Source organism: Cuculus canorus, chromosome Z, assembly GCF_017976375.1.
Source record: "Cuculus canorus isolate bCucCan1 chromosome Z, bCucCan1.pri, whole genome shotgun sequence".
Lineage (NCBI taxonomy): Eukaryota > Metazoa > Chordata > Aves > Cuculiformes > Cuculidae > Cuculus > Cuculus canorus.
The window spans coordinates 56,229,147-56,253,800 of record NC_071441.1 but is presented as its reverse complement, the minus strand read 5'-3'; the positions used below and the strand labels follow the sequence as shown (position 1 = coordinate 56,253,800).

The 24,654-nt window shown below is 43.3% G+C and overlaps 1 protein-coding gene across 6 annotated transcripts in view; it reads right to left on the bottom strand.

Annotated features, from left to right (window-relative positions):
* Positions 1-946: 946 nt before the first annotated feature.
* Positions 947-24,654, bottom strand: part of PCSK1 (proprotein convertase subtilisin/kexin type 1) — a 39,114-nt gene continuing 15,406 nt past the window's right edge. For 3 of the 6 annotated variants that reach the window (XM_054053890.1, XM_054053891.1, XM_009562978.2), the window contains exons 7-14: positions 21,940-22,112; positions 19,476-19,688; positions 18,214-18,314; positions 16,373-16,606; positions 12,845-13,002; positions 10,153-10,286; positions 7,488-7,649; positions 947-5,131 (exon numbers count right to left, since the gene is read on the bottom strand). In XM_054053890.1, coding sequence (XP_053909865.1) covers positions 4,769-5,131; positions 7,488-7,649; positions 10,153-10,286; positions 12,845-13,002; positions 16,373-16,606; positions 18,214-18,314; positions 19,476-19,688; positions 21,940-22,112 — 1,538 coding nt within the window. In that variant the 3' untranslated portion in view covers positions 947-4,768. Of the gene's footprint in view, positions 5,132-7,487; positions 9,335-10,152; positions 10,287-12,844; positions 13,003-16,372; positions 16,607-18,213; positions 18,315-19,475; positions 19,689-21,939; positions 22,113-24,654 lie in introns of those variants that run through there. The other 3 variants (XM_054053893.1, XM_054053892.1, XM_054053894.1) reach the window with 3 other exon arrangements.

Sequence of the window (24,654 nt, the reverse complement as noted above, 5' to 3'; positions counted from 1 at the left end):
ACTACCTATATTCACATATTATCTATTTATTTTTCTCCAGTAACTTAGGTGAACTTGGAACAGATCCGATCTATTTTCTACCATGGGGCATTTACTGCATTGCTGGAAGCAAACTTTCTCATTCTTTCCAGCTACATTATCGTCATAAATTGCAATAAAAGGAGCAATATTTTTAATGAGTACTTCTGCCATGAAATAGAAAAATGTTTACTGAAATGATCACTATTAGTGCCTAGCAGGGTTGGAGTTTGAGCCTTTTCAGTCTGCAGTCAGAAATAACAGCAAGCTGAGTAATTGGCTCAGAGCAAAACGCACATTCCTGGACCTTCCTTCTCTAAAATGCTATTGTGCACAGTGTTGTTCCTAGGAGCTCTGGGAAGGAGTCATCAACTGGGAAGACTTCACACTGTGCAGATGTCTTGAACCTGCAAACACACAAAAGTGGTTTGGAGTAGCAATTAACAGGTTTGGTTTTTCTTTTCCTGTAGTTTTGAACCATACTTATTTTCAGAGCTGAACTAATGCAGGAGTCAACTTTCCTTGGGTGTGTAATATTAGGATAAGTTCAGTGGTGGAGGTTGGTTTTCTGTCACAGAAAAAGGGACTCTCCCATGGCTCTAATACTGTCACCTCCATGGTGTCATCTTCACACAAGACATCTAAAAGCTAATCAGGAACATTCAGATCTTTCCCCTTCCCACAAATGTGCTATTTTCACAAACTGACTGCATCCATTCCCAACTCCTGATACTAATCCTAGTATCGTATTTGTAAATTCTCGTCTTCAGTTTTCTCTCTTAAAGTCATTTTCTTTTTACTGAAAATGCTTGTGGTGATTTTCAGAGCCTATGGGCTTTGGGATATGTTAGAAAGAGGACATTTCTTTTGGAAACGGAATTTCCACATTTGGAGCTATAGCACATGACTGATTAGAAGCTCTGCATGGGTAACTCAAAACAAATAAAGTGAAAAAGCTGAAATGCAACCCAACAGTTAAAAAAGTGAGCCAATGTGAGAGAGAATCCATTGTTCAGTGTGGAAACGAGTCAATATCAACTGAATGTAGGTTTAGATTTTTTTTTTTATGTTATTTTCTATTCATGTGCAGCAGAAGTATTTCTGCTGTGGAAATGTGGCTTACTGAAAGCACAGAGAATATTTTAATTATCCAAACAGTGTTTGATAGGTTTTGTTTATTGAGCAGTAGTTAGCTGAGACTCAAGGAGCAAATTGAATCCAAATATGATCCATAAGTCATAGAATCATAGAATGGTTGGGTTGGAAGGGACCTGTAAATGTCATCCAGTCCAACAGCCCCGTAGATGCAGGGACATCTTTAACCAAATGAGGTTACTCAAGGTCCCATCCAACCTGACTCTTAATGTTTCCAGGAATGCAGCCTCCACAACTTCTCTAGTCGACTTGTGCCACCGCTTCACCATCACGTTAAATAATTTCTTCCCTGTATCCAGTCTGGAGTTCTCAAGCAGTCAAAGCTTTGAAAAACAGCCATATTCTCCTCCACAGCATTTGCCCAAAGGCAATGTCCATCCACCCCAACACCAGGAGAAGGGTCTCTTACAGAGGCAACTGCATCCTTCTGCACCAGCATAGGTCAGCACAGGCTGGAGAACATTTCAAATTCTGCATTCCACTGCACGGTCCTCAGAGAACGTACACCATAGGAGACACAAGAAGATAGCTACCACCAAAAAAAATCATCTTTACAGCCCTTTCCAGCACTGCAGGTACGTAAAGGCTGATTTGGTGCTGGCCTGAATTGCAAGGGGTGGAGAGGGCGGAAAGCAACACATACTCTAAGTGTTGCTACTTCAATGCAGGAAACAAAGACCTGCACATTGAATTTGACTCACTGTCCTGTACCACTTCATTGTAGCATTTCCAACACAACTGTCTGAATACAGAACTGGCAGGGTTCTGTCATCCAAAGCCACCAGGTCTAGATCATAGAATGGTTTGGTTTAGAAGAGACTCAAAGCCCACCCAGTTCCACCCCCTGCCATGGGCAGGGATACCTCCCATTGGATCGAGGGTTCAACCTCCAAGGTGGGACCCCCATGACCTCTCTGGGCAACCTGGGCTAGGGCCTCACTGTCGTCATCAGGAAGAATTCCTTCCTAATGTCTAAAATAAATATTCCCCCTTCCAATTTAAAGCCATTCCTCCTCATCCGATCACTCCATGCCCTTGTAAAAAGCCCCTCTGCAGCTTTTCTGGAGCCCTTTTCAGTACTGGAAGCTGCTCTAAGATGTACCTGGAGCCTTTTCTTTTCCAGGCTGAACAACCCAACTCTTCCAGCCTGTCCTTGTACAGGAGGTGCTCCAGCCCTTGGATTATCTCTGTGGCCTCCTCTGGATGCTTTCTAACATTTCCATCTCTTTCTCACTTTTGGAGATTCCAGAACCAGACACAGGACTCCAGGTGGGGTCTCACCAGAGAGGAGCAGAGGGGCAGAATCACCTCCCTCGCCCCACAGGCCCCACTGTTCTGGATGCAGTCCAGAACACAGTTGGTTTCTGGGCTGCGAGTGCACAGTGCTGGCTCACGTTGAGCTTCTCATTCCACAGCACCCTAAATCCTTCTTTCTCCTCAGGGCTGCTCTCAATCCATTCTCTTCTGTGCAGCCTGGGTTTGGGCTTGGCTTTGACCCACTTTGCTATGTTATAAACAATACAACACACACTGTAACGATTAAGACAGTTAAGACCTGCACACTGAATTTTACTTCTGCTGTACCTCTCCATTGTTGTGCCTTCAGCACACCCAGCCACGCATGGAACAGGGAGTGTTTTGCCAAACTGAACCACTGGGTCTGAATTACAGACTGTTGTCTGACCATGATGTCTGCATCAAACCTTACTTTGCTGCCATGGTGAAAGGTGAGCACTCTTGTGCTCCTGGTCAAGAAATCCTCTGCCAATCTCCATTTTCAGTAACTTAGAACAGAATTGTAGAATCATAGAATTGGGTTGGAAGGGACCTCAAAGCCCATCTAGCACTACCCCCCGCCATAGGCAGGGATACTTCACACTGGATCAGGGGGCTCAAAGCCCCATCCAGGCTTGTTGGTTCCTCAAGTCATTAACTCTAAACTACATTTCCCGGTCCCTTTAAGCCAGTAGCTTTACTTTACCTTACAAATGTTAACACCACACACACAGCTCTGCTCACACACTGTATTATGCTACTAGTAGGCAAATGTTAACATCACATCACATACATGTTGCGTTTGCCATTGGAACATGCCTTTTAAAAATACCTTTATTGGATGAAATTGTCTCTTTCCCAAGAAAAATCTAGTTCTTCAATATTATTTATTATGCCTTTTAAAATTCGGTCTGTTCAATAAAATCTGTGCTATATTATAAATACCTGTAACGAAAATATAATTTCAAATTCTGAGAGAAAACTTTTTTTTTTCCTTTTACATTTTTCACAAAATCCACACAGGCACCAAGGAAAAGACCAACAATAAAAATAATTTACTCCTGTACAGTCTACTCTGGGTTGGAAACATAAAAAAAAAGACATTTTAAACTTGCCCTCTCATGAAACTTTGGCTACAACATGTGAGCTGATCTTAAAAAAAACCACAGTCCTGTTTTCCACCCATTTAATCTGAAAAATTATTTCAAAGGTTGATTGAGCATAGCTAGAACTTCCCTCTCTGTAGCATACCTCAGTGAGAACTGGATAAAATCACTGCTATCTGAGGGAACCAGTCCCTAAGATTCAGTGCACAGGTCTAACAGTAGTCCTGCACCACCAGATGGGAATATTTATTGTGGAGATTGGCTCCCAGTGCTGAGAATTAAACATTAGTGAGAGTAAGCTGGTGCTCTCTCTCTGCAATAGCAGCACTTAGAGATGTTCATGTTTTGCTAGTTCAATTCTGCAAGCTCCTAGAGACAATACAAACAGATCAGGGATCCATTGGGTAATTCTGAATCAGTGTAAATATGAGCCAGGTGCTCTGAAGTGTGATCTATATGAGCATCTGTCTTCACTAACTACCCACAGCCTGGAAAGACCAATCTTGTAACTCACAGACCTCACTTGGGCAGCTGAATGTAGTTGTCAAGAATGCCATCTCACAATTTGAGATGCCTCCTTTTGGGGTCTTTTATGTCAGTCTGTGGAATTGTGAGTAACATCATCAGAATTCACTGGTGCTCCAGTGCAACTCCAGCCTCCCAGCTACTCCCTTATGGGAGAACAGAAGGGCAAGGGAACATTGCCATATGGAGGACGAACGAAAAAACTATGATGGGAGCAGTGCTGACTGCAAGTGTCAAATCTAGAGTAAAAGACAAATATTAAGAATGCCTGCAATGTTCATTACAAATCCAGGGATGAGAGTATATCCCCACAGCTTTGGTAGTTCTGGTAATTTGTGTTTGGAATCCTACTGCGTGCTGACTGAATAGGGTGGAAGAATAAGTATGGTGAAAATTGTTTAAAATAGAGTATCAGGATTTTCAGAGGAATACTACTGCATTTCATGCCTGAAGGGGCAAATCTACTCTGATAGTAATGAAGAAAGGCTTTGGAAAAAGCTGTTACTAAAAAGCATGAGTTCACTGTCTGATCCTCCCACCCCTGTTTATCCCCATTATTGATATTTGTATTAAACATGAAGCAATCAAAGCAGCAATCACACAACTAGAGCATACAACAGACTTCTGAAACAAACTACAGGTGGGGTGGGGAGAATGAACATTTCCAACTCAGTGCCAGACCCTACAGCTCAGTTGCCTTCATTTAGAATGTCGATCAAGGCTTGCAGCAGTCTGTCATCTCTGTGCTTGTATGGTTTGGCGTTGTAAAAAAGGTCAACGTAGTCACTGTAAAGATTTTCCTCTGAGTCTCTTAACTGGGAGGGCTTGTTTAGCTTTTCGAGGGCTCGATAGAAGTGTTCATATGGAATATTTAACTTCTTGCTTGCAGTCTTCTTTGGCAGTCGCTTTTGAGCCATCTCTCTGCTAAAAGCACTTTGCAGGAGATGCAGCATGGCCTCTGATGGGATTTTATCTTCTGCTTTGTCACTGCTGCTACTCGTAACACCTGTAACATGGGGTTTCTCACTCAGGTTCTCCTGTGTGGAGTGGTCCTAGAACACAGGTTAGCATACAACAGATCAGGTGTCAGTGAAAAAGTGACTGGATTAAGGTTTGCTCTGATTAGTGACTTGCATCCACATGTGGATCCTACTTTTTCATTTGGGAGCCACTCGCATCTAGAAAAGAACTAGACCATCAAACACCAAAATAGAATGTCAAAAGGACTATATTGAATAAAATATCAAATTCCCCACAACATAGTAATGTAAAAATTCAGATTCCACACGGGCAGGATACAACATGCCATTTTATAACATAATTATAGCATAAAATATAGCAGAAAATAATATAGCATAAAATAATAGCCTTAGGAGACACTTCTGGCTGTGCAATGGGAGGAAGATCCCCAACAGCCTGACTGAAGGACACACAAGTAGTGATGATGGCAGCTCTGGCTGTGCCACAAACCCTTGTGGAAAGGATGAACCAGTGCACCCATAACATCTTCTGTGGGTGCTCTCGCCTGACAAAAGACAGTGGATCGCAGCTAGTGGCTGGCCATGTCCCTTGGGAACCTCAAAAGACTAATTCCTTGTCTAGATGTACAGAGCAGTTGGTGAGAGGCATTATCCTGTTTCAGCAGGATCTGTTACACCTCCCATGCTGGAACAGCAGCGTGAGGCTGCACAGCTTCCTCATTCCCACCAGGACTATCTTTGTAATGGAACACTCACTTTATCTTCATCTGAATTTTACCATGTTCACCAATCCTCTCCTACAAGCCCTCCTGAACCCACTCTTACTTTCTTTCAGTTCATTTTCTTGCACGTGGCTGCCACACCTGCAGCCACATACTTAATATGTTTGAAGACCATTATCATGTCTCCCTCAATCTTCTCCATCATAATCTGGCTGAGGAAAGTTAATCTTTCTGTACTCTATGGACATCCTAACACTTTATGGGGAGATTAATCGATATGGTGGGATTAATGAAGCATCCCAAAGATGCTGACAGAATCAGGCATTGTGAAAGTGTATGACACTGCCGTCCTGTACACCCAGAAACCCACTGTCACTCTCAAAAGCATGGGGCATGTTTAGAGCACTCTGCCTGAGAGATAAAGGAAATGTAACAAAGGAGCTGGCAGCAGAAGATCCACTTAACTGAATCTTCTGAATCAGCAAGTCCCTGGCTTTGGTCATATATTTTGTTACTAACTCCTTTCCAAGCACTCCAGCAGTCAAAAGTTCCTTACAGATGTAAAACTTGTTCTCAATAGAACTACATCAGTTTAGTGTGCCTGGCAGACCTACAACCCTCCCTTCTTGTGTCACTCAGCCTCATTCATTATCAAGTTCACTGCTTTACTGACAATTCCTAACACCTTAAAGCCTTTAGATCATAGAATCATAGAATATCTAGGTTGGAAAACACCTTTGAGATCATCAAGTCCAACCATATCTGTCCACTACTAAACCAGATCCCTGAGCACTTCATCTACTTGACTTTTAAACACCTCTAGGGTTGGGGACTCCACCACCTCCCTGGCAGCCTCTGCCAGGGCTTGAGAATCCTTTCAGTGAAGAAGTTTTTCTGACATCCAATCTAAACCTGCCTTGATGCAGCTTGAGGCTGCATTCCCTCTCATCCTATCGCCTGTCACTTGTGGGAAGAGACCAAGACCCACCTCTGTGCAACCTCCTGTCAGGGAGTTGCAGGGAGTGATGAAGTCTCCCCTCAGCCTCCTTTTCTCAAGATTAAACAGACCCAGGTCCCTCAGCCGCCTCCCATAACCCTTGTTCTCCAGACCCTTCCCCAGCTCCATTCCCTTCTCCAGAGTCGCTCCAACCCCTAAATGTCCTTCTTGTAGGAAAGGGTCCCAAACTGAACTCAGGATCTGAGGTGCAGCCTCACCGGTGCTGAGTCCAGAGGCACAACCACTTCCCTGGTCCTGCTGGCAGATGCTGGCATGTGAAAGCACAGACCAATGAAAATACCACTTTTGACGTGGACAGCATTAAAATACATAACTCAAAAGTGGTTAGGGGATAGATAAAGTAGATACAGATTGGAGACATGAATTAAACACAGAAAGAATTATCACAGAAGGATAGAATCCCTAGGTTGGAAAGGACCCACTGGATCATCAAGTCCAACCATTCCTAACAATCCCTAAACCATGTCCCTCAGCACCTCATCCACCCGTCCCTTAAACACCTCCAGGGAAGGTGCCTCAACCACCTCCCTGGGCAGCCTGTTCCAGTGCCCAATAACCCTTTCCACGAAAAATTTTTTCCTGATGTCCAGCTTGAATCTCCCCTGGAAGATGTGCCTTCTTGTAGGAAAAAGTACCTTTTTATATATATTGAAAAATACATAAGGAAAAATATTAATTTTAATGCTACCTCTACAAAGTCCGTCATCTTCTCCACTCCTCTCCGGTCATTCTGCACAGCATTGTAGGACGTGTACACACGTGGCTGCTTCATATGTTCAGGCTGGGTCGCCATGCCATGTAAAATCAGTTTCCAGTTGACAATCCTTCCTTCATTTTGTATCCTTCTAGACTAAAGGACAAGCACAGCATTAGCATAGGTTCTCAGGGCATAAGGAAAGGAAATAGGATATGACCATAATGTAGGCAAAACTGAACGAAATGAACTATAACGCTTTCAATATCTGAATTCAGACAATGGTTTATAAACACCGAAAGACTGACACACACTAGAGACAGTGTATGTCAGAAAGTAATACAATGGCTTAACTAGTCCAAACATTCACATTTTCATGCAACTTAAATGTTAACTAATCATGTAAGTATCAATGGAATTTTGTCGTAACACAGAATGCTAAAAAATACCAAAGCAGCATTTTGTGTTATTACTATCTATTCACTAAGCTATTCCTTGGCAATTTAGTAATGAAAGTTACCATTGGAATAGAAATTAGGAATGATATTCTGTCATGGTGTACAGCAGCAACTGAAACACAGCATACAGAAGTGAGCAACCAATGCTTCGTCCATTAGTGTCAGCAGCAGTATTTAAGTAGGAGGAAGTAGAAGAGAAAAACACAATTGAAACCTTTCCTTACCAAAGCTTCTGTCAGGATTTTTGCTGTCATTTAGTGACTGAAGATAGCTGCTGAAGCTCTTCTTTTCTGATACAAGAATATCTGAAAGCTTACATAGACAACTCACATGACAACTAAATTATTATTAACTCTGTGTGGGAACCTCATTTCAGCCAGGAACATTAACACGAAAACTTTTCTCAGGAATCAGAAAATCCTACAGACTAAGGAAAGAGTGTGTTACTTCTCAAGGACAGAAAGCTCGATTTCTTATAAGTTTTAAGAGCCTCTCACTTCAAAATGGAAAATGAGAAATAATTAGAAGCAAAATGCTCTTCACTTTGTTCAAGAAAACTCATAGAATCACAGAACAATGGAAAGGGTTGGAAGGGAACTCAAAGCCCCTCCAGTTCCACCCCCTGCCATGGGCAGGGACACCTCCCATTGTATCAGGGGCTCAAAACCCCATCCAACCCGGCCTTGAACACCTCTAGTGATGGGCCAGCCACCACGTCTTTGGGCAGCCTGTGCCAGGGCCTCACCACCCTCATTGTGAAGAACTTCTTCCTAAAGTCTAATCTAAATCTTACCCCTTCCAATATAAGGCGCTTCCCTCATCCTATCACTTTGTGCCCTTGTAAAATGTCCCTCCACAGATTTCCTGGAGCTCTTTTCAGTCCTGGAAGCTGCTCTAAGCTCTCCTTGGAGCCTTCCCTTTTCCAGGCTCAACAACTTCAACTCTCTTAGCCTGGCCTTATAGCAGAGGTGCTCCAGCCCTCGCATCATCCCAATGGTCTCCTCTGGACCCGTTCCAACAGTTCCATATCCTTCCTCTGTTGGAGGTTCCAGAACTGGACACAATATTAATTACAAAGAGCAAAACGGGAGGCTGATAGAAGCTGGTAGCTTGGTGTCTCATAGCGAGTATTGAGTTTCAGGCAGGATCTGACCCCTAACGACAAGCTGATTAACAGACAATTTCCATCAAATCCTCCAGAGGTGAGTACACTTGATCACTCTCTCTGTGAAGAGAATGGGTTTTCAGTTGGCTACCAAGCAGCTTTATTCTTGTGCCTTGCTGCTGTAATCCATATGCCCAGGTGGTTTTAGCAAAGTTCTTTATTTCATATCTGTAGATTTCTTGGTTTTAATCCTTTAATGTTGTTCAGCAGCAATTACTCTAAGAAAAAAGTTAGGGAAAGGTATACTTCAGAGCAGCTCTCTGAGGTCACTGGTAATTCATTAATTTGAAAGGCTTTGAGTTAATGAAAAATATGCATATGCACTAAGAGAAGACTAGATCTATCTAGTGCTCTTTTCTGCAGAAAATCCTAATTTGCAGTTAATCGTATGTTAATTCAATTACATATCTCACTCCTTGAATCATAGAGAATTATATTAAGTGATATGTCTCAGTAACGTATAATGTGTGAAAAACACACGCATGAAGTTTTTTTGGCAGGTAAAATCAGTGAAACCAGGGTAGTGCTTTGCATTTACGCAAAGAACAAGAAAATCTCAAAGCTGGGGAGGGGCTTTTGATCAGGGACTGCAGGGACAGGATGCAGGGGAGCAGTTTTGAGCTGAACAAGGGGAGATTAATATGAGATTTTAGGGAGAAATGTTCGTCTGTGAGGGCGGTGAGGCCCTGGCCCAGGTTGCCCAGAGCAGTGGTGGCTGCTCCACCCCTGGAGGTGTTCAAGGCCAGGTTATATGGGGCTTTGAGCCCCTGATCCAGGGGGATCTGAGCTGGATGGGCTTTGAGATCCCTTCCAACCCAAACCATTCAGTAATTCTAAGACCATTCCTTTCATCTGTGTTTCAGATAAACCAATCCTTAACCTTTAATCCGGGTGGATATTTAGTCTAAATAAACTCATGTTGTAGCTTCTTAAAATGAAGACTCCCTATTCAACATCCTTGGTAGTGGGCACTGATCATTTTTATCTGTGCTAGTTTCAAAACCCAGCCAGCTACCATACAGACAAATGTACTTACCACATCAGTGATTCTTAAAAGCCAGGTGCCTGTTGGATTCTCTCCCCACGTGTGAACAGACATGAAGTCCCAGTTCTTAAAGCCATTGGGAGATTTATCCCTCTCTCTCTCAGCCAGTAAGACAGTGCTGGTCCCTGTGTTAGAGCAAGATCAACAGTAGTGACTGTTCACATGTGCTCAATTTTCTTGTCATGTTGTTCAGCGTGCACACTCCCTAGTGCACAGGTAATCTGGGAAATGCGCTGCTTCACAGCAGGAAACACACTACTTTCAATCAGTGCTTACTTTAATTACTTTCACAGCAGTATTTTAAAGCACAAAACACATCGTGTTTGGCGACATTAAGAAGGTACATCTTGCTTAATGTTCAGTCTCCAACATAAAAATAAGAGTGGATGCACATACAGAAGAATAAGAAACCAAGGTCAGACACAACCAGACTTTTTTACTGATGAACAGTTCAGCGATCTTCTAAGACAGAAATTTTGGAGGCAAATCAGCTCACACAGCAGCATGAAACCAAAGCCTTATCCTGAATTCATTACTGGTTCTTTTTTGGGTGAGTGGATGTAAATTATTACAGCCTGGAACTCCAGTGGGGTGAAAAGCATTTGAATTGTTATTATTATTATTACAAAAAATGCTGCCATTCATAAAGTATTTTTGCAGCAGAAGAGATTCTACGGCACAGTAGGAAATCTGTTGCTCTTGTTTGCATATAAGGAGAGAGCAAGGGAGCAGTATTTACATAATAAGGAACAGAGAGGCCCCAGGGAACCTGATCACAAGCTATAAATATATTTAAAGGTAATAACATAAACATAGATAAGGGATGGCATAGATTGGGTAGTACTGTTTTCCAGGACTGTGGAAAAGCAGCAAGAACCAAAGGAAAGGGCAGTTTAACCATGGCAGCAGCAGGATGGTGCACTGGAGACAGCAGCACTTGGCTGTTACTACCTCAGCTAAGCCCACGGAAATACATACAAAGAACACACTCCTGCCATCAGCCTTGCAAAAAAAAAGAGATTTTCTCTAAGATGAAGCCATGCTTCCTACAAATTAACAGTGGAACAGTGTCTTCAGAGGGAAATACCTCTATAAAAGCAGACTGAGAGCTGCTGTTGCTGTCATAGCCTTGATGCATCGAGGGAGAGTCCATATATTTACTCCCAAACTAAATATCTAAACATTTCTCCCTAAGATCTCATCTCAATCTCCCCTCTTTCAGCTGAAAACTGTTTTCCCTCATCCTATCCCTGCAATTCCTGATCAAGAGCCCCTCCCAGCTTTTGTGGAGCCCCTTTCAGGACTGGAAACTGCTCTAAGGTTTCCCCAGAGCCTTCTCTTCTCCAGGCTGAGAACTCCCAACTCTCTCAGCCTGTCCTCATATGGGAGCTGCTCCAGCCCTTGCATCATCTCTGTGGTCTTCATAGCAAGGTTGCACTTTAATTAGAAACATTGAAAATGCCCTACAGAGTCAAGGATGAAACACCTCACAGCAGCATTGTTCATATAAGACAAAAGGTAGACCCAGAAAAGGAAGAATTAAGATGAGGCTTAACAGGAATCCTGGAAAGGTAGGGTCTAGAAATACACTGTGTGCTCAGCACCTTACGCTGCCCTCCAGTGAAGTCCTGCAATGATCATACGATCATAGATCATAGATCGTATGATCTATGGTTAATTCTCTGTGGATTACTAATTAGCCCTTGATATCAATAAATTAGATTAGCCTGGTGTTTTACACATACCTGAGAGCTTGTCTGTTTTATTCTAACAATATCAGTGATCTAGAAGATCTTACTCTCTACAAAGGTGCTTTTCATAATTCTCCTTCCTTTATTTATCCTTATGGTGTTATTTATGGGCACCATCAAGCCAGCCTGCCGTGTTCTAGCACATTTAGTGTAACTGTACTCGGGTGTCTAACAGAGACGTCATGTTTTTATACACAACAGCGGGGAGAAAAATCTACATGAAATCCAGGGAGTCAGATTTCCTCAGTTCTCCACTAGTTTGATAAATTGCAGTAAGACTGATAAGCACTATTGAACCATAATTTGTTGTCTGCCAGGAACTCTCCGTTTCTATAGCTCTTGTTGCCAGAAAAAAAATGTAATAGAAATGATGCCTTCATTTTCTGAAGGATGATTTTTCCGACCTTTTCTCACAAGAACACACGGAGGTTGGAGGGGGCATGTAGGACTAGGACAAGGGGGAATGTATTTGAAGTGGAAGAGGGGAGATTTAGATTAGATATTAGGAAGAATAATAGGGTGGGGAGGCCCTGGCCCAGTTTGCCCAGAGCAGTAGTGGCTGCCCCATCCCTGGAGGTGTTCAAAGCCAGGTTGGATGGGGCTTGGAGCCTGATCCAGGGGGAGGTGTCCCTGCCCGTAGCAGGGGGTTAAAACTGGGTGGGCTTTGAAGTCCCTTCCAACCCAAAACATTCTATGATTCTATGATTCATTGTCTGTTCCAATTTAAACCATTCTGAGTGAAGGGCTTCCAGAGAACCAGTTCTCCAGTTCCCACAATGCTCTGCCCTCACTCCCACACACTGGAAGTGACTAGATTGGTTTAAAGACATATTTAGCCCTTTCTAATCCACTGAAGAACACAGAAATGGGTTTAAATTACATAAACGAAACACACAGTACAGCAACGCAAAGCATGTCTTTGTCTCCTGTACCTGATGGAGACACCAGAGTGACATGAAGATCGCCTCTGCGGGAATACTCAATCGTTGCCTCAAGCTGCACGTGCTCCAGAGATGCAATGGAGTTTTCTTGACCTTCACAGGCTTTTGTGGGAATTTCAATGATGACTTCCTCATTTGCTCTTAATAATCTGGCAAAAGTGCAGGAGTTCTTTTATTACTCACAGAAGCTTTCGATTCTGTATCATGATGTGAAGTGCAAATGACACATTTAACACATATTTCAGAATGATTAGAGAAGAAGACAGAAGTTACATCTATTACTGTTTTGAATGTTCCAGTAGGAACTATGGGAAGCTCTGGAAGAACAGGTAATGCTGAAGAGGACCAAGTGATAGGTCCTCTTCAGAGTTGCAAGCAAGCAATTTGGATAACCAACGGTTTCTGCCAACACCCTACTGTACTCCAGAGACTGTAAAAAAACCCCATTTTTGCAGGAGCTACACCACACAAGTGTGTCAGGCACAGCCGTTTTAACCCTTTGTAGCCAAGCCCTCTCAAGGAAAAAAATAACACCAGCAGTACATTCTCTGTACAGAGAGATACTGTGTATGGTTTCCTCTGCATCATTTCCATTACGTCTAATGAGAAAGGGGTATCTAAATCTCCACCTAAATAATTCCATACCCAGAATTGCAGGGCCTCTGTTTTTACAAGTTAGCACAGAGGACTGCAGTGAAAACACATAAATAGCAGCTATTACATATATCAGTCCTGCATCAACACTCTGTGGAAAGGAGGCAGCTTATAAAAGCAAATTGACAGTAAAAGAGCATAAATAATAAGGTTACCTAGCAGTGGCACTCCAAAACACTGTAATATGTTTCTACAGACAGGTTTTTAGTGCACTCGCACAGTATAATTTCGATCTTCAAAATTGCTCTACTTATTTTTGACAACAAATCCATAAATGAGCAAGTGGAGGCAAAACCGTTCAGATACACTTATTGATTAATCAGCTCAGTGAATGCTCATAACTTAACCTGTAGGCTGGGATCAGGTTAGGCTCTGTGTGCTGGGAGTGCGTGTGAATGTGGATGTGTCTTTTCAGGGGACCTATGAGCAATTTGTCGTTTTTTAACAGATGTGCTATGAATGTGATAAAGCTCAATGTAAAACCTTGATTTCAGCCTGCATTAGACCTGCCACAGCAAATGAATGGAAAAGAGTGATTACAGGTGGATTTTCTCAAGAAAAAAATCCCTGGGAGACTTTGGAATCTTTTTATTCTTCTCCTGACAGTGGTCTAAACAAGTGGTGTCCCTCAGGGGTCTGTACTGGGACCAATACTGTTTAATGTTTTCACTGATAATACCAACAGCAAGATCAAGTGCACCCCAGCAAATTTGTAGACAACACTAATCTGAGTGAGGCGGTTGTCACACCTGAAGAATGGGATGTCCTCCAGAGGGACCAGGACAGGCTGGAGAAGTGGGGTTGTGTGAACCTCGTGAGGTTCAACAAGGCCAAGGGCAAAGTGTGTTGGGGCAGTGCACAATTTCAATGTAGCCTGAGGGATGATGTGATTGAGAGCAGCCCTGAGGAGAAGGACTTGGGATGCTGGGGGGTGAGTTGGCAATGTGTGCTCACAGCCCAGAAACCACCCATGTCCTGGGCTGCATCCAGAGCAGTGGGACAAGCAGAGTGAAGGAGGAGATTCTGCCCTCTGCTTCGCTCTGCTGAGACCCCACCTGGAGTCCTGTGTCCAGTTCTGGAATCCGCAATATAAGAAGGACATGGAACCTTTGGAACAGGTCCGGAGGAGGCCATGGAGATGATGCGAGAGCTGGAGCACCTGTGCTATGAGGTCAGGCTGGGAGGGTTGGGGTTGTTCAGCCTGGAGAAAAGAAAGCTCCAGGAGGGGCTTTTGATCAGGGAGGGCAGGAACAGGATGAGAGGGAACATTTTTCAGCTGAAAGAGGGGAAGATTGAGATGTGATCTTAGGGAGAAATGTTCTGTGAGGGTGAGGAGGCCCTGGCCCAGGTTGTCCAGAGCGGTGGTGGCTGCCCCATCCCTGGAGGTGTTCAAGCCAGGCTGGATGGGTCTTGGAGCCCCTGATCCAGTGGGAGGTGTCCCTGCCCATGGCAGGGGGTGGAACTGGATGGGTTTTGAGGTTCTTTCCAGCTCATACCATTCTGTGATTCTACAATTCTATAATTTTTAAATATGTTTTGCAGTCTGTTTCAGAAAGAACTCTGACAGCTCGGTGGCCCAGTGGGGCTATAAAAAAACCCAAGACAGTGTTGATGCAGGAGAAGGGTCAACTCTTCGGCACTGACCATGGCCAACTCTTGGTGCAGGTGCAGGATGGTAGGACCAACAAGAAACAGAATCATCAGGGAGTTTTATGTGAAATTGCAGAGATTCATTTCCTGTGCAGTTCCACATGATGAAGACATTTTTAATTTAAAATTAAATTTGGAACTGATTTTGAATTTATCCTTCAGTGCTTTTCCTGAGGATTGATATCACCCTGCATGTTTGATAGACCTGCAAAAGTAATTCATAACGATATCTGTCACCCAACAGCCATAACTTCCAGGAGTGCATTGCAACTCAAATTATGGCTCATCCAAAACCAGAAATATATTAAAAAACCCCATATATATAGAATACATGGTTACTCTAGCAAAGTACACCTGACCAGAGCTTGGCTCAGGAGAGCTGACCAGTGGAACCAGCAGGAGAGGGAGGGGATTATGCCCCTCTGCTCCGCTCTCCTGAGACCCCAGCCAGAGTTCTGTGTCTGGTTCTGAAATCCCCAGCAGAAGAAGGACATGGAACTGTTGGAAAGGGTCCAGAGGAGACCATGGATATGATGTGGGAGCTGAAGAGTCTGTGCTATGAGGACAGGCTGAGAGTTGAGGTTGTTAAGCTCGGAGAAGAGAAGGCTGCGGCGAGACCTTAGAGCAGCTTCCGGTACTGAAAGGGGTTCCAGGAAAGCTGGGGAGAGACTTTCTACAAGGGCCTGGAGTGATAGGATGAGGGCGAGTGGCTTTACTTTGGAAGGGGGAAGATTTTGATTAGACGTGAAGACGAAATTCTTCATGAACAGGGTGGGGAGGCCCTGGCCTAGGTTGCCCAAAGAAGTCATGGCTTCCCCATCCCTGGAGGTGTTCAAGACCAGGTTGGATGAGGCTTTGAGGCCCTGATCCAGTGGGAGGTGTCCCTGTCCATGGCATAGGGTTGGAACTGGATGGACTTTGAATTCCGTTCCAATCCAAATCATTCTATGATCACCCACCCATATGCAGGCTGCTCAAGCAGACATAGTAATTCTATTCTTTGTTAAGGCTTCACACGAGTAATTTCTACAAGTCTTACATCAAAAAGAGGAAGGAAACCCTGCCTGTCCCTGAGGAATATACTAAGACAGAACCAAACAAATCAAAAGAAAACTCTCAGTCTGGTTCAGAGTGATTTGTGCAGAACGCCATCCTTCCAGTCTGTCCTTTACAAAGACAGACATAAGCTTAGTTACTGCTGTCACAAATTCTTACCTTGGCTCAAAGCTCATGTCTTTGATGATGCACTCTCTTTTTTCTGGTACGCCTTTCCATCTTTTGGGATCAGCTAAATCTACCAGTGCATTGGCATTGAGTAGTCCAAACCCAAATCGGCTGTTCACCATCAGTCCTGCTCCATTCTTCTTCCATCCTGGATTTCCAGCCAGTGGGTCGTATTCTGAGGTCCACACTACCAAGTGCTGCATATCCCTCCATGTTAAATTTGGGCTGTGGAGAAAATATTCCTGGTTATTTCTTTTAGGGTTATCTACCATTTTTCTCTCAATTACTAGTCTGTGACAGAAAATGGTTTGAATGGCATCCCATCATTTCAAAATCTGGAGCGTGTCACATGTTTATCTTCATAATACTTCGCCAGGTAGACAAGAGTTATGTGTAAATGAAGAGCAGGTATCTAGCAAGATTAGAGTCCAAGTCTTCAAAATAATTCAGGCATTTAAAGTTAATTAGCAAAACTTTTATTTCTGACCAGTCTTACTGGGATCTGGGCTTTGAAAGTTCACTGGGTGTTTGGTTCCACCTGCAATTAGCTCTGCCCTTTACAACACAGCCATCAATACTCTTGCTTATGTCATAGAATGGTTTTTGTTAGAAAAGATCTTTAAGATCACTGAGTCCAGCCATCGATCCAGCCCTGCGAAGTCCACCACCAGGCCATGTGCCCAAGTTACGACACCTACTCGGCTTTCAAAACTCTCCAGAGGTGGGGACTCCACCATGTCCTGTGCTGCCTCTGCCAGTGCCTGAGAATCCTCAAAATAAAGAAATTCCTCCCAATATCCAACCTAAACCTCCCCTGGTGCAACATGAGGTCATTTCCCCTCATCCTGTCACTAGCTACCAGGGAGAAGAGACCAGCACCCACCTCACCACAACCTCCTTTCAGGGTCTTGTAAAGAGTGACAAGATCTCCCCTCAGCCTCCTTTTCTCCAGACTTAAAAACCCCAGCTCCCTCAGCTGCTCCTCATAAGGCTTGTGCTATAAAACTCCCACCAGCTCTGTTGTCTTCTCTATCCTCATGCAGGACAGGATGCTGTTGGCTGCCTGGGCCGCTGCTGGTTCACATTCAGTCACCTATCAATCAACACCCCGAGGTTCTTCTCTGCCAGGCATTTTTCCAGCTGCTCTGCCCCAAGCCTGGCGCTGCACAGGGTTGTTGTGCCCCTAAGTGCAGGATCCAGCACTTGGCCTTGTCGAACCTCATGCAAGTGGCTTCATCAGAGCATGCAATACAACACGCAGCAGGACTTACACCGTTCCAGTAATAAACCTACAACCTAGCTGCATTTTATTCTGTGCCAAAGCCACTGTCCTTTTTCACCCCCTTTGAAGTCATATGTTCTGACTGCCACCCATACAGGGTCTGAACCTCTCTGCTCCCCTCCTCTTCAGACAGTCAGGCTGCCATAGCTTCTATATTTTCTGTCTCATCGTTGGCAGAAAAGGTTCAGTAAATTGACTAAAGGCTTAATTTAAACTCCTGCAACCTATTGTCTCCAAATCACATTCTCCTGACAAACATGCAGCCTCGCTGCTTTTAAGTGCAATTGGCCATAACTCAGTAAACAATTGCTGCCAGTGCACAAAATGGACTAAAATTCCCTGGTCGTCTTGTTTTACTGACATTGGTTCTGCTCTGATAGGAAGGCGGTGAGGCAAGTAGCTACTTATTTTTGTCATCACGCTGTGCATTTCTAACGGACAAGAAGTGGAACTGCAGCATGGTATGATGCCAGTTTCAAACAGACAACATTTTAGGGAAGATGAAGTGGCTGAGGGAGAGGAGTTTATAGGAAATTGTGTGACATCTTACTTTGCTTCCAAAGCCAGTGCAAAAATCCCTGCTGCCAGGGGCGCAGATGCAGAGGTCCCAGTATGAGTCTCTGTACATTCGTTGTGAAGATCTGCACTTGTCTGACAGAAAAAAAAACAAACAAAAAACCCACCCAGACTGTGTGATTAAACAGTTGTAAATACTGTCACATCCACAGTCACAAACACAACTGTGTATACTTCACTCTGTGCATGAATACATTGCTCACCTGCAGAAAAAGTGATGGATGTTTAAATCTGTTCAAATTTCAATCCGCTCTTTTTACTTCAGCTGTAATTTTTGTATCAAAATGCTTTGTGTTGGAATAAAATACTCCCACACGGAACATCTTATTTTATTCTAAGATTTCACAATAAGTGTTTCAGGCTTACTAGTGAATCATAAAAACAGATCATCGTGTTGGGGCTAGAACATTCAAAACTACCACTTGCTGGAAGATTACTCATAGGATTAGGGCCGGTGTTCTGCTCCCTCTTCAGCAACAGAACTATAATTTGCAATGAAACACATGCTTTATTTGGAAATTAAATACCAAACTCATCTGCCAACATACCTACCTCTCAGCTATGAAGAAAAGCCACTTAGGAAGGATTGATCTCCTGGCTAACTTGGAATGACGTTGTTTTAATTCCCCTCAATGTAGTTTATAGTAAAATTAGCACCCACCAGGGCTGAACAGAAATGATAGGTACTCCAATATCATTTTATCACAGCAATTTTCTTCAGTAGGAGTTACTTCTCGCACAGGTAATAAAGGCACACAGACTGATGTGCCCACCTGCTGAGTACATTCCACGGGTTTGGAAGCACTATTGTTGCTTTCATAAATGGGAACTTAGGGGCTGACATCTTAACAAATGGTAACAGCAAGGTACTGACTTGGATGGCACACTAACTTCACAGGTTCTTTGACTTTAAATCTCTCTTTCTGAATAACTGGACTGTATCAAATGCCATGCAGTGACCTATGTCATACACAAACAGCAGACAAATCCAGCATGCTGATGTAACTGCACCAACACAATGATGTAATTTAGACATTGCTTTACAGTAGAGGATGTTCCAGGAACACAGTTGCTTTTTGGATAACAAATCCCTCAGTGTTTCAAAGTAAAAGCACTAAGAATGTAACACATAACATAAAGCAGGCCATCAAAACCAAGCATTTAAGAGCTCTCACTTGTTATTTGCATATATAATACATTTCTGTGTTTGTTCTGAATCTGGTAAAAACGACCTACAATTCTCTGGTCAGTATAATCCCCACTGCTGTATGCTGTGGCCAGAGTTGAAGAGCACTTCTCTGCATACCAGGGAGAAAGGCCTTGCTGTGAAGCACTGCTAATGGAGATTGTGTAGATGCTATCGGTGTAGCCGTCACAGTCACAGTTGTCACCCTGACGGCCGCCATTCCCTGAAGCCCAGACAAAAATGGAGCCTTTTCCATTTCGGCCCTAGAGGAAATGGAAATTAGTGGTTATCAAAGAGATCTCCATCTCTGTAATGTATTCATAACAACTTCCATCACCCACAAACTCCAATATATTCAACATTTTCAGGTAGAAAAAGACAGTTTCCCAAGAGCTCTAGAATTCAGAAACAGAAGAAACCAGCTGCTTGAGGTATCCTACATCACACCCAACAGTAGATCTCTCAGTTTCACTGGCCTACATTTAGTATTCCAAGTCCAGCAACTTTCCTCAGAGTAGGCATTTCAGTTAAGAACAGGTGTGCCCTGTTTTTCCCACATACCGATGTTTTGGTCCTGGACATTTCTAGGAAAAAAAGTCGATTATTTTGAGAAATGACAGGTTTATCAGGGGTTCTTTTTCTGCCCTTTCCTCTATCATAGGGGTATAGCTAAGCAGAGTGAATGACATACATGATGTCTTTTCCACCTGTTTATTCTTTGTAAGGAAGCATTTCATGGTGAGCATTTACCTGCTGAAACACGTGAACCAGCAAGCACATCTGACTGACAGCCTTCTTTCCTAAAAATCTATGGGCAAGCACTACCAGACTCCGGACACAACCACATTTGTTCCTATCTCTGGTCTCCGGTGTTTGAGGAGAGGGCAACAGTCAACAACTGATGCTGAGAGCAGGGAGCAGGTAAACCATCTCCGTTATCATATCACCCTATCAGTCTCAAGCTGTGCTACTCCTTCAGAGGAAAAAAAATCCATCTCCTATGAAGAGAAGTTCACATGTTGTTCATTATTAACACGTGCATTCACCAGAGACAGTACTTGAGATACAGATTATTATCATCCCACTCATATGAGATTTGAAGTTATTAATGCAAGTGCTAAGATGTTTGCAGTACTTAAAACATTAAAAATAAAGAAAAATAAACTGTACTCCTTGTGACTCAACCACTGAAATGAGAAGAACATGACACGTCTATCACAGAAAATGAGACAGTATCTTCCTTTGAGTAAAGGCTTCAGTCCAGAGTAGCAGTGGTGTATGTAAAACCCTGCTTTGGTTTCACTTGGAATGCCACTAACACCACGCTGATCCTCAAGGCTCAACACATGCTTAAATGCTCCACAAGGCCAGCAGAAGGCATCAGGGGTGAAAGTCGCTGGCAGGCCCAGTTCTGCATGACTTTAAGCAGAATGGAGACCATCCAGATCTTGGAAAAGGAAGACTGACAAATCAATTGCTACTCTTCAGAAATAAAACAGGTTGTAAAAAGAGTTACATTCCTCACCAAATGACCTGCTTTTCCAGAGTAAGACAGCTGAACACTGATCCCCCAATCATTGCTTTTAGTTCTCCCTCCTCTCTTGCAGCCTCGCTATGGAAAGAGATCTGCTGCCACCAGCCCACCCCTCTCAGTCTCCATTCCTTTTTCAGAGCATGTTTGTCAGCCATCAGAATCTTCTTTCTCCTTCTATCCTTCTGTCTGCTAAGGTAATGGCCCCTTTTCCAAAATCTTCTTTCTCTCTGCCTCTATCCTTCAAGCTTTCCTTCATTTCTTTCCTCTCCTGTCTTGGATTCAGTCTCCCTCACTACCTGTACGTACCTGCCTGCCTTCAGGTACCTTTTTACCTCACTGGCAAAACCAAGAGTATGTGCTTTAGCTCTCAGTTTGCACACTAGTTACCATCCAACCAGATCTAAAAATAAATAATGTGAATAATATAACATAAAAAAAAAACCTGTGAAAATATGGTCTCCAATACTCTTCAGCAATTGAGTCATGATACACAACAATTTATAAACTGGTGTATAAAATGATTCAATTAATAGAATACATGCCCATCCATAGGGTGTGGGAATGCATCAGTATTTCACATAGTAGCATATTCACAAAGCAGAATTTTTGTGTTACATTTTATAGGCTTTCAGTGCAGAAATCCAATTACTCCTCAGTGCAAAACAAGCAGCAGAGTAGGGTGGGGGTAGGGCGAGACAAAGGCAGCAGAAGTAAGGATGGAAAATAAAGCTTATCTGCCGAGAATGGCAGCTTAAACCCAGCTCAGAAAGCTCTAATGGCTTTTTTAGAAGACTTGTTCTGGCTGGTAATGTCCCTGACCTCTGCTATTAAAAATCTTCTCCTTTTCAAGTATGTATCAGCAAAGGAAGCATAAACTGAGCAAAGGGAGCACAAACCATTTTCATGTCTTCCCTGCTATCAACCATTTTAAAATCCTGCTCCTTGACACATTTCATTGCATCTTTCTCTTATCTTCATACCTCTTTTATCCCATATTCAAAAGCCTTCTGTGCCAGCCTCCCAGGTCCCTCCACAGTTTTTCCATCATCGTTGGGGCCCCAGCTCGCACTGTAAATATCCACATGTTCTGGATTGAATCCGATGGAACTGGCTTCAATAGCATCGGTGACTATTCCATCCAGCATGCGTATGCCTTAGCAGAAAACACAAAGCAGATGGAGTTGACTTTCTGATCCCTATTATTTACCTCTGTTAATTGTTCGCAAAGGTTCCAGCAGAATCAACCCACTACCTGTTGCAACCACAGCCTACTGCTGTTCATGTCAGTAACACTCAGGATAGTCTATGTCAGCGTGAAACTGTACACTTAGCCTTCATTTGCAGAGCTTAGTACTCTCCACAAACATTAAAAAACCCTCTTGAAATCTTGGTTGCGCCTTATTTACTTCTTTCTCTCTTTCTACAAAGAGCCAAGATGATATTTTGCTTACTGTTCCTGCTTTTTTATATTGCATTGAGGTCTTTCTTGACTCTTTCTCTCTCTGAAATCTGTAACAGAGACTTCTCCAGCTACTTGCACATCGATAAAATCAAATAGGTTTGATCAACACAACTTTTACATTCAAGAGGTTTAGTTCAAAGACATGGTTCTGAATATTCTCACTAAAACTGCCCTCACAGCCATGAAGATTTTGCTGTCTCTGTGATGCTGCGATTTCACCACCTTCAACCTCCACCACTAAAAACTCTCTTGTCTTACTGCCATGTATTTTTCCACTGTGAGCAATCTGGATATGCTGGAGATATCTAGCCATTAACATTTTATTAGGGACTGCATGATCTAATCTTCTTCAGAGCAAGCCTGATCCCAGTGGTACTTAAAATTCAGTGGCAGGCAGCAGTTCATCCTGTACTGGATCTCTCCTCCTGCAGATCCTGAGTTCTGCAGGAGGATTCCTACCCCTGCCCAGTGCTGGAGGAGGACAGAAATACCAGAATTCTGGCACAACTCCACTACTGCATGGCTCTCTGAGCAACAGCAGTGATACAAAACCCACAGTAGTCAGGATTCAGCCTGTGTTTTCAAGCAATAAAAACGTCTGGGTTGTCTTGAACTTGGCAGGTTCGTGCTGCAGCAGCTGCACCATTACCGGCAGTTGGTGAGTTACGAGTACTCGTTTTATAATATTTTAAACAAAACTGGGATTTTTCCAAAGCACAGCAGGCAAAATGTGGTCATTCTATTAAGAAGAAAAAGCGAAAAAGCCCCAACCTCACCCTTGCAGCTCAGTATCCTGTTCTTTTTTTAGCCTGTCATGCAGGGGGAAGAAAGACTGCAAGCATAATTCTTTTCCCAAATGGCTGGCCTCTGAGACACATAATACCTCTAAGATACAGCTGGGCTTCATTATTTCATATCAATTAGTAGCAAAAACAGACAAAGGAGTTAATCCGCTCAGTCACCACTTCTCACTATCACTCACAAAGCTGGGAAAAGAATCAAGGTACATCCTGCACCTCAGGTACTGAAAACACCACTTACCCTGGACAGGCTTAATCTCATAACATTTTGAATAACCGTTTTTTTCAGCTGCCTAACAATTTTGAGCCTCTCTCATACCAGCTCTCTGTGAGCAAAGATCTGCCTCTGTGGAGATGACTGCAAGCTCTGTGAGCAAGCTCACAGCACATAATGAGGTACTGAGGATGCAGAGAGTGGCACACAGATATTTCCCGCAGAAGAAGACAAAGCCAACTCTGCAGATAAATAATGTAACAGGGAGAAAAGAACACTGACAACATTCTGATGAAAACAGATCGAGGAAAACAATTCTGTCTTGTCTTTGTGGTCACCAAAAATCCTGCTTGTTTAAGTCAGCTCAGGGATTTGGTGACTGCAGTGATGTTTCTCTAGGCAGATTGCAATTACGACCTCTCGGACAAACTCCCTGCCATTCTGGCAAAAGCTCGCTCCCACCATCAGTCCCACAAAATCAAAAGCAAAGCACAAGGTAATTTCAGGTACACACATGGATCTGCCTGGCAGAAGGCTATTTTTAGCAAACCGTGCGGGAAATCTGAGCCCAGTCTCTTGGAAAGTGGTGCCCCTTAATAATTTGATTTTCATGTCAGCACCAGAGACCTGTAGTAGCAGAGTGCTGTGGTTTGGTGTGCATGAAAATGCACACATCCTACTCTGTGCCAGAGGTGATGGATGCATGCATGTGTTTTGGCTCTGTGCAGAACCAGAGGCGAAAGTTAAAGGACACAGAGAGATATCACTTGGAAAAGTGGCAATAAAAAGTGGTATTTTTTTTTTTCACGCAGTGCACAGAAAAGCCTGTGGGATTCACAGTCACAAAGTCCTGAAGAGACTAATCAAGGTTTCAGAACAGGGCCAGGCACTGATGTGACTGGTGAGAGCCCTCAGGTTTATTAAAGTCAGTTTTTCACAGGGGAAAAATAAAAAAGGAATGTTTTGTTCTACCTCTCAAGGCAAAGTTAAACCAACCTCTGATGCTGAAGGTTAGAGAACAAGGTATCCCAAATGCCAGGGCTTCTTTCTCTAAGGCAGCTGTTGACAATCAGAGATGCTGTGGACCTCTGGGTTTATCCAGAATGGCAATTGCTATGAGCAAACATCTGCTTAAAGAAGTCATCCTGAACTAATGTCAAATAGAAGTGTGTAATGTGTCAGTTCATGGATTTAAAAAAAAAGAAGCAAAACAGCCTGT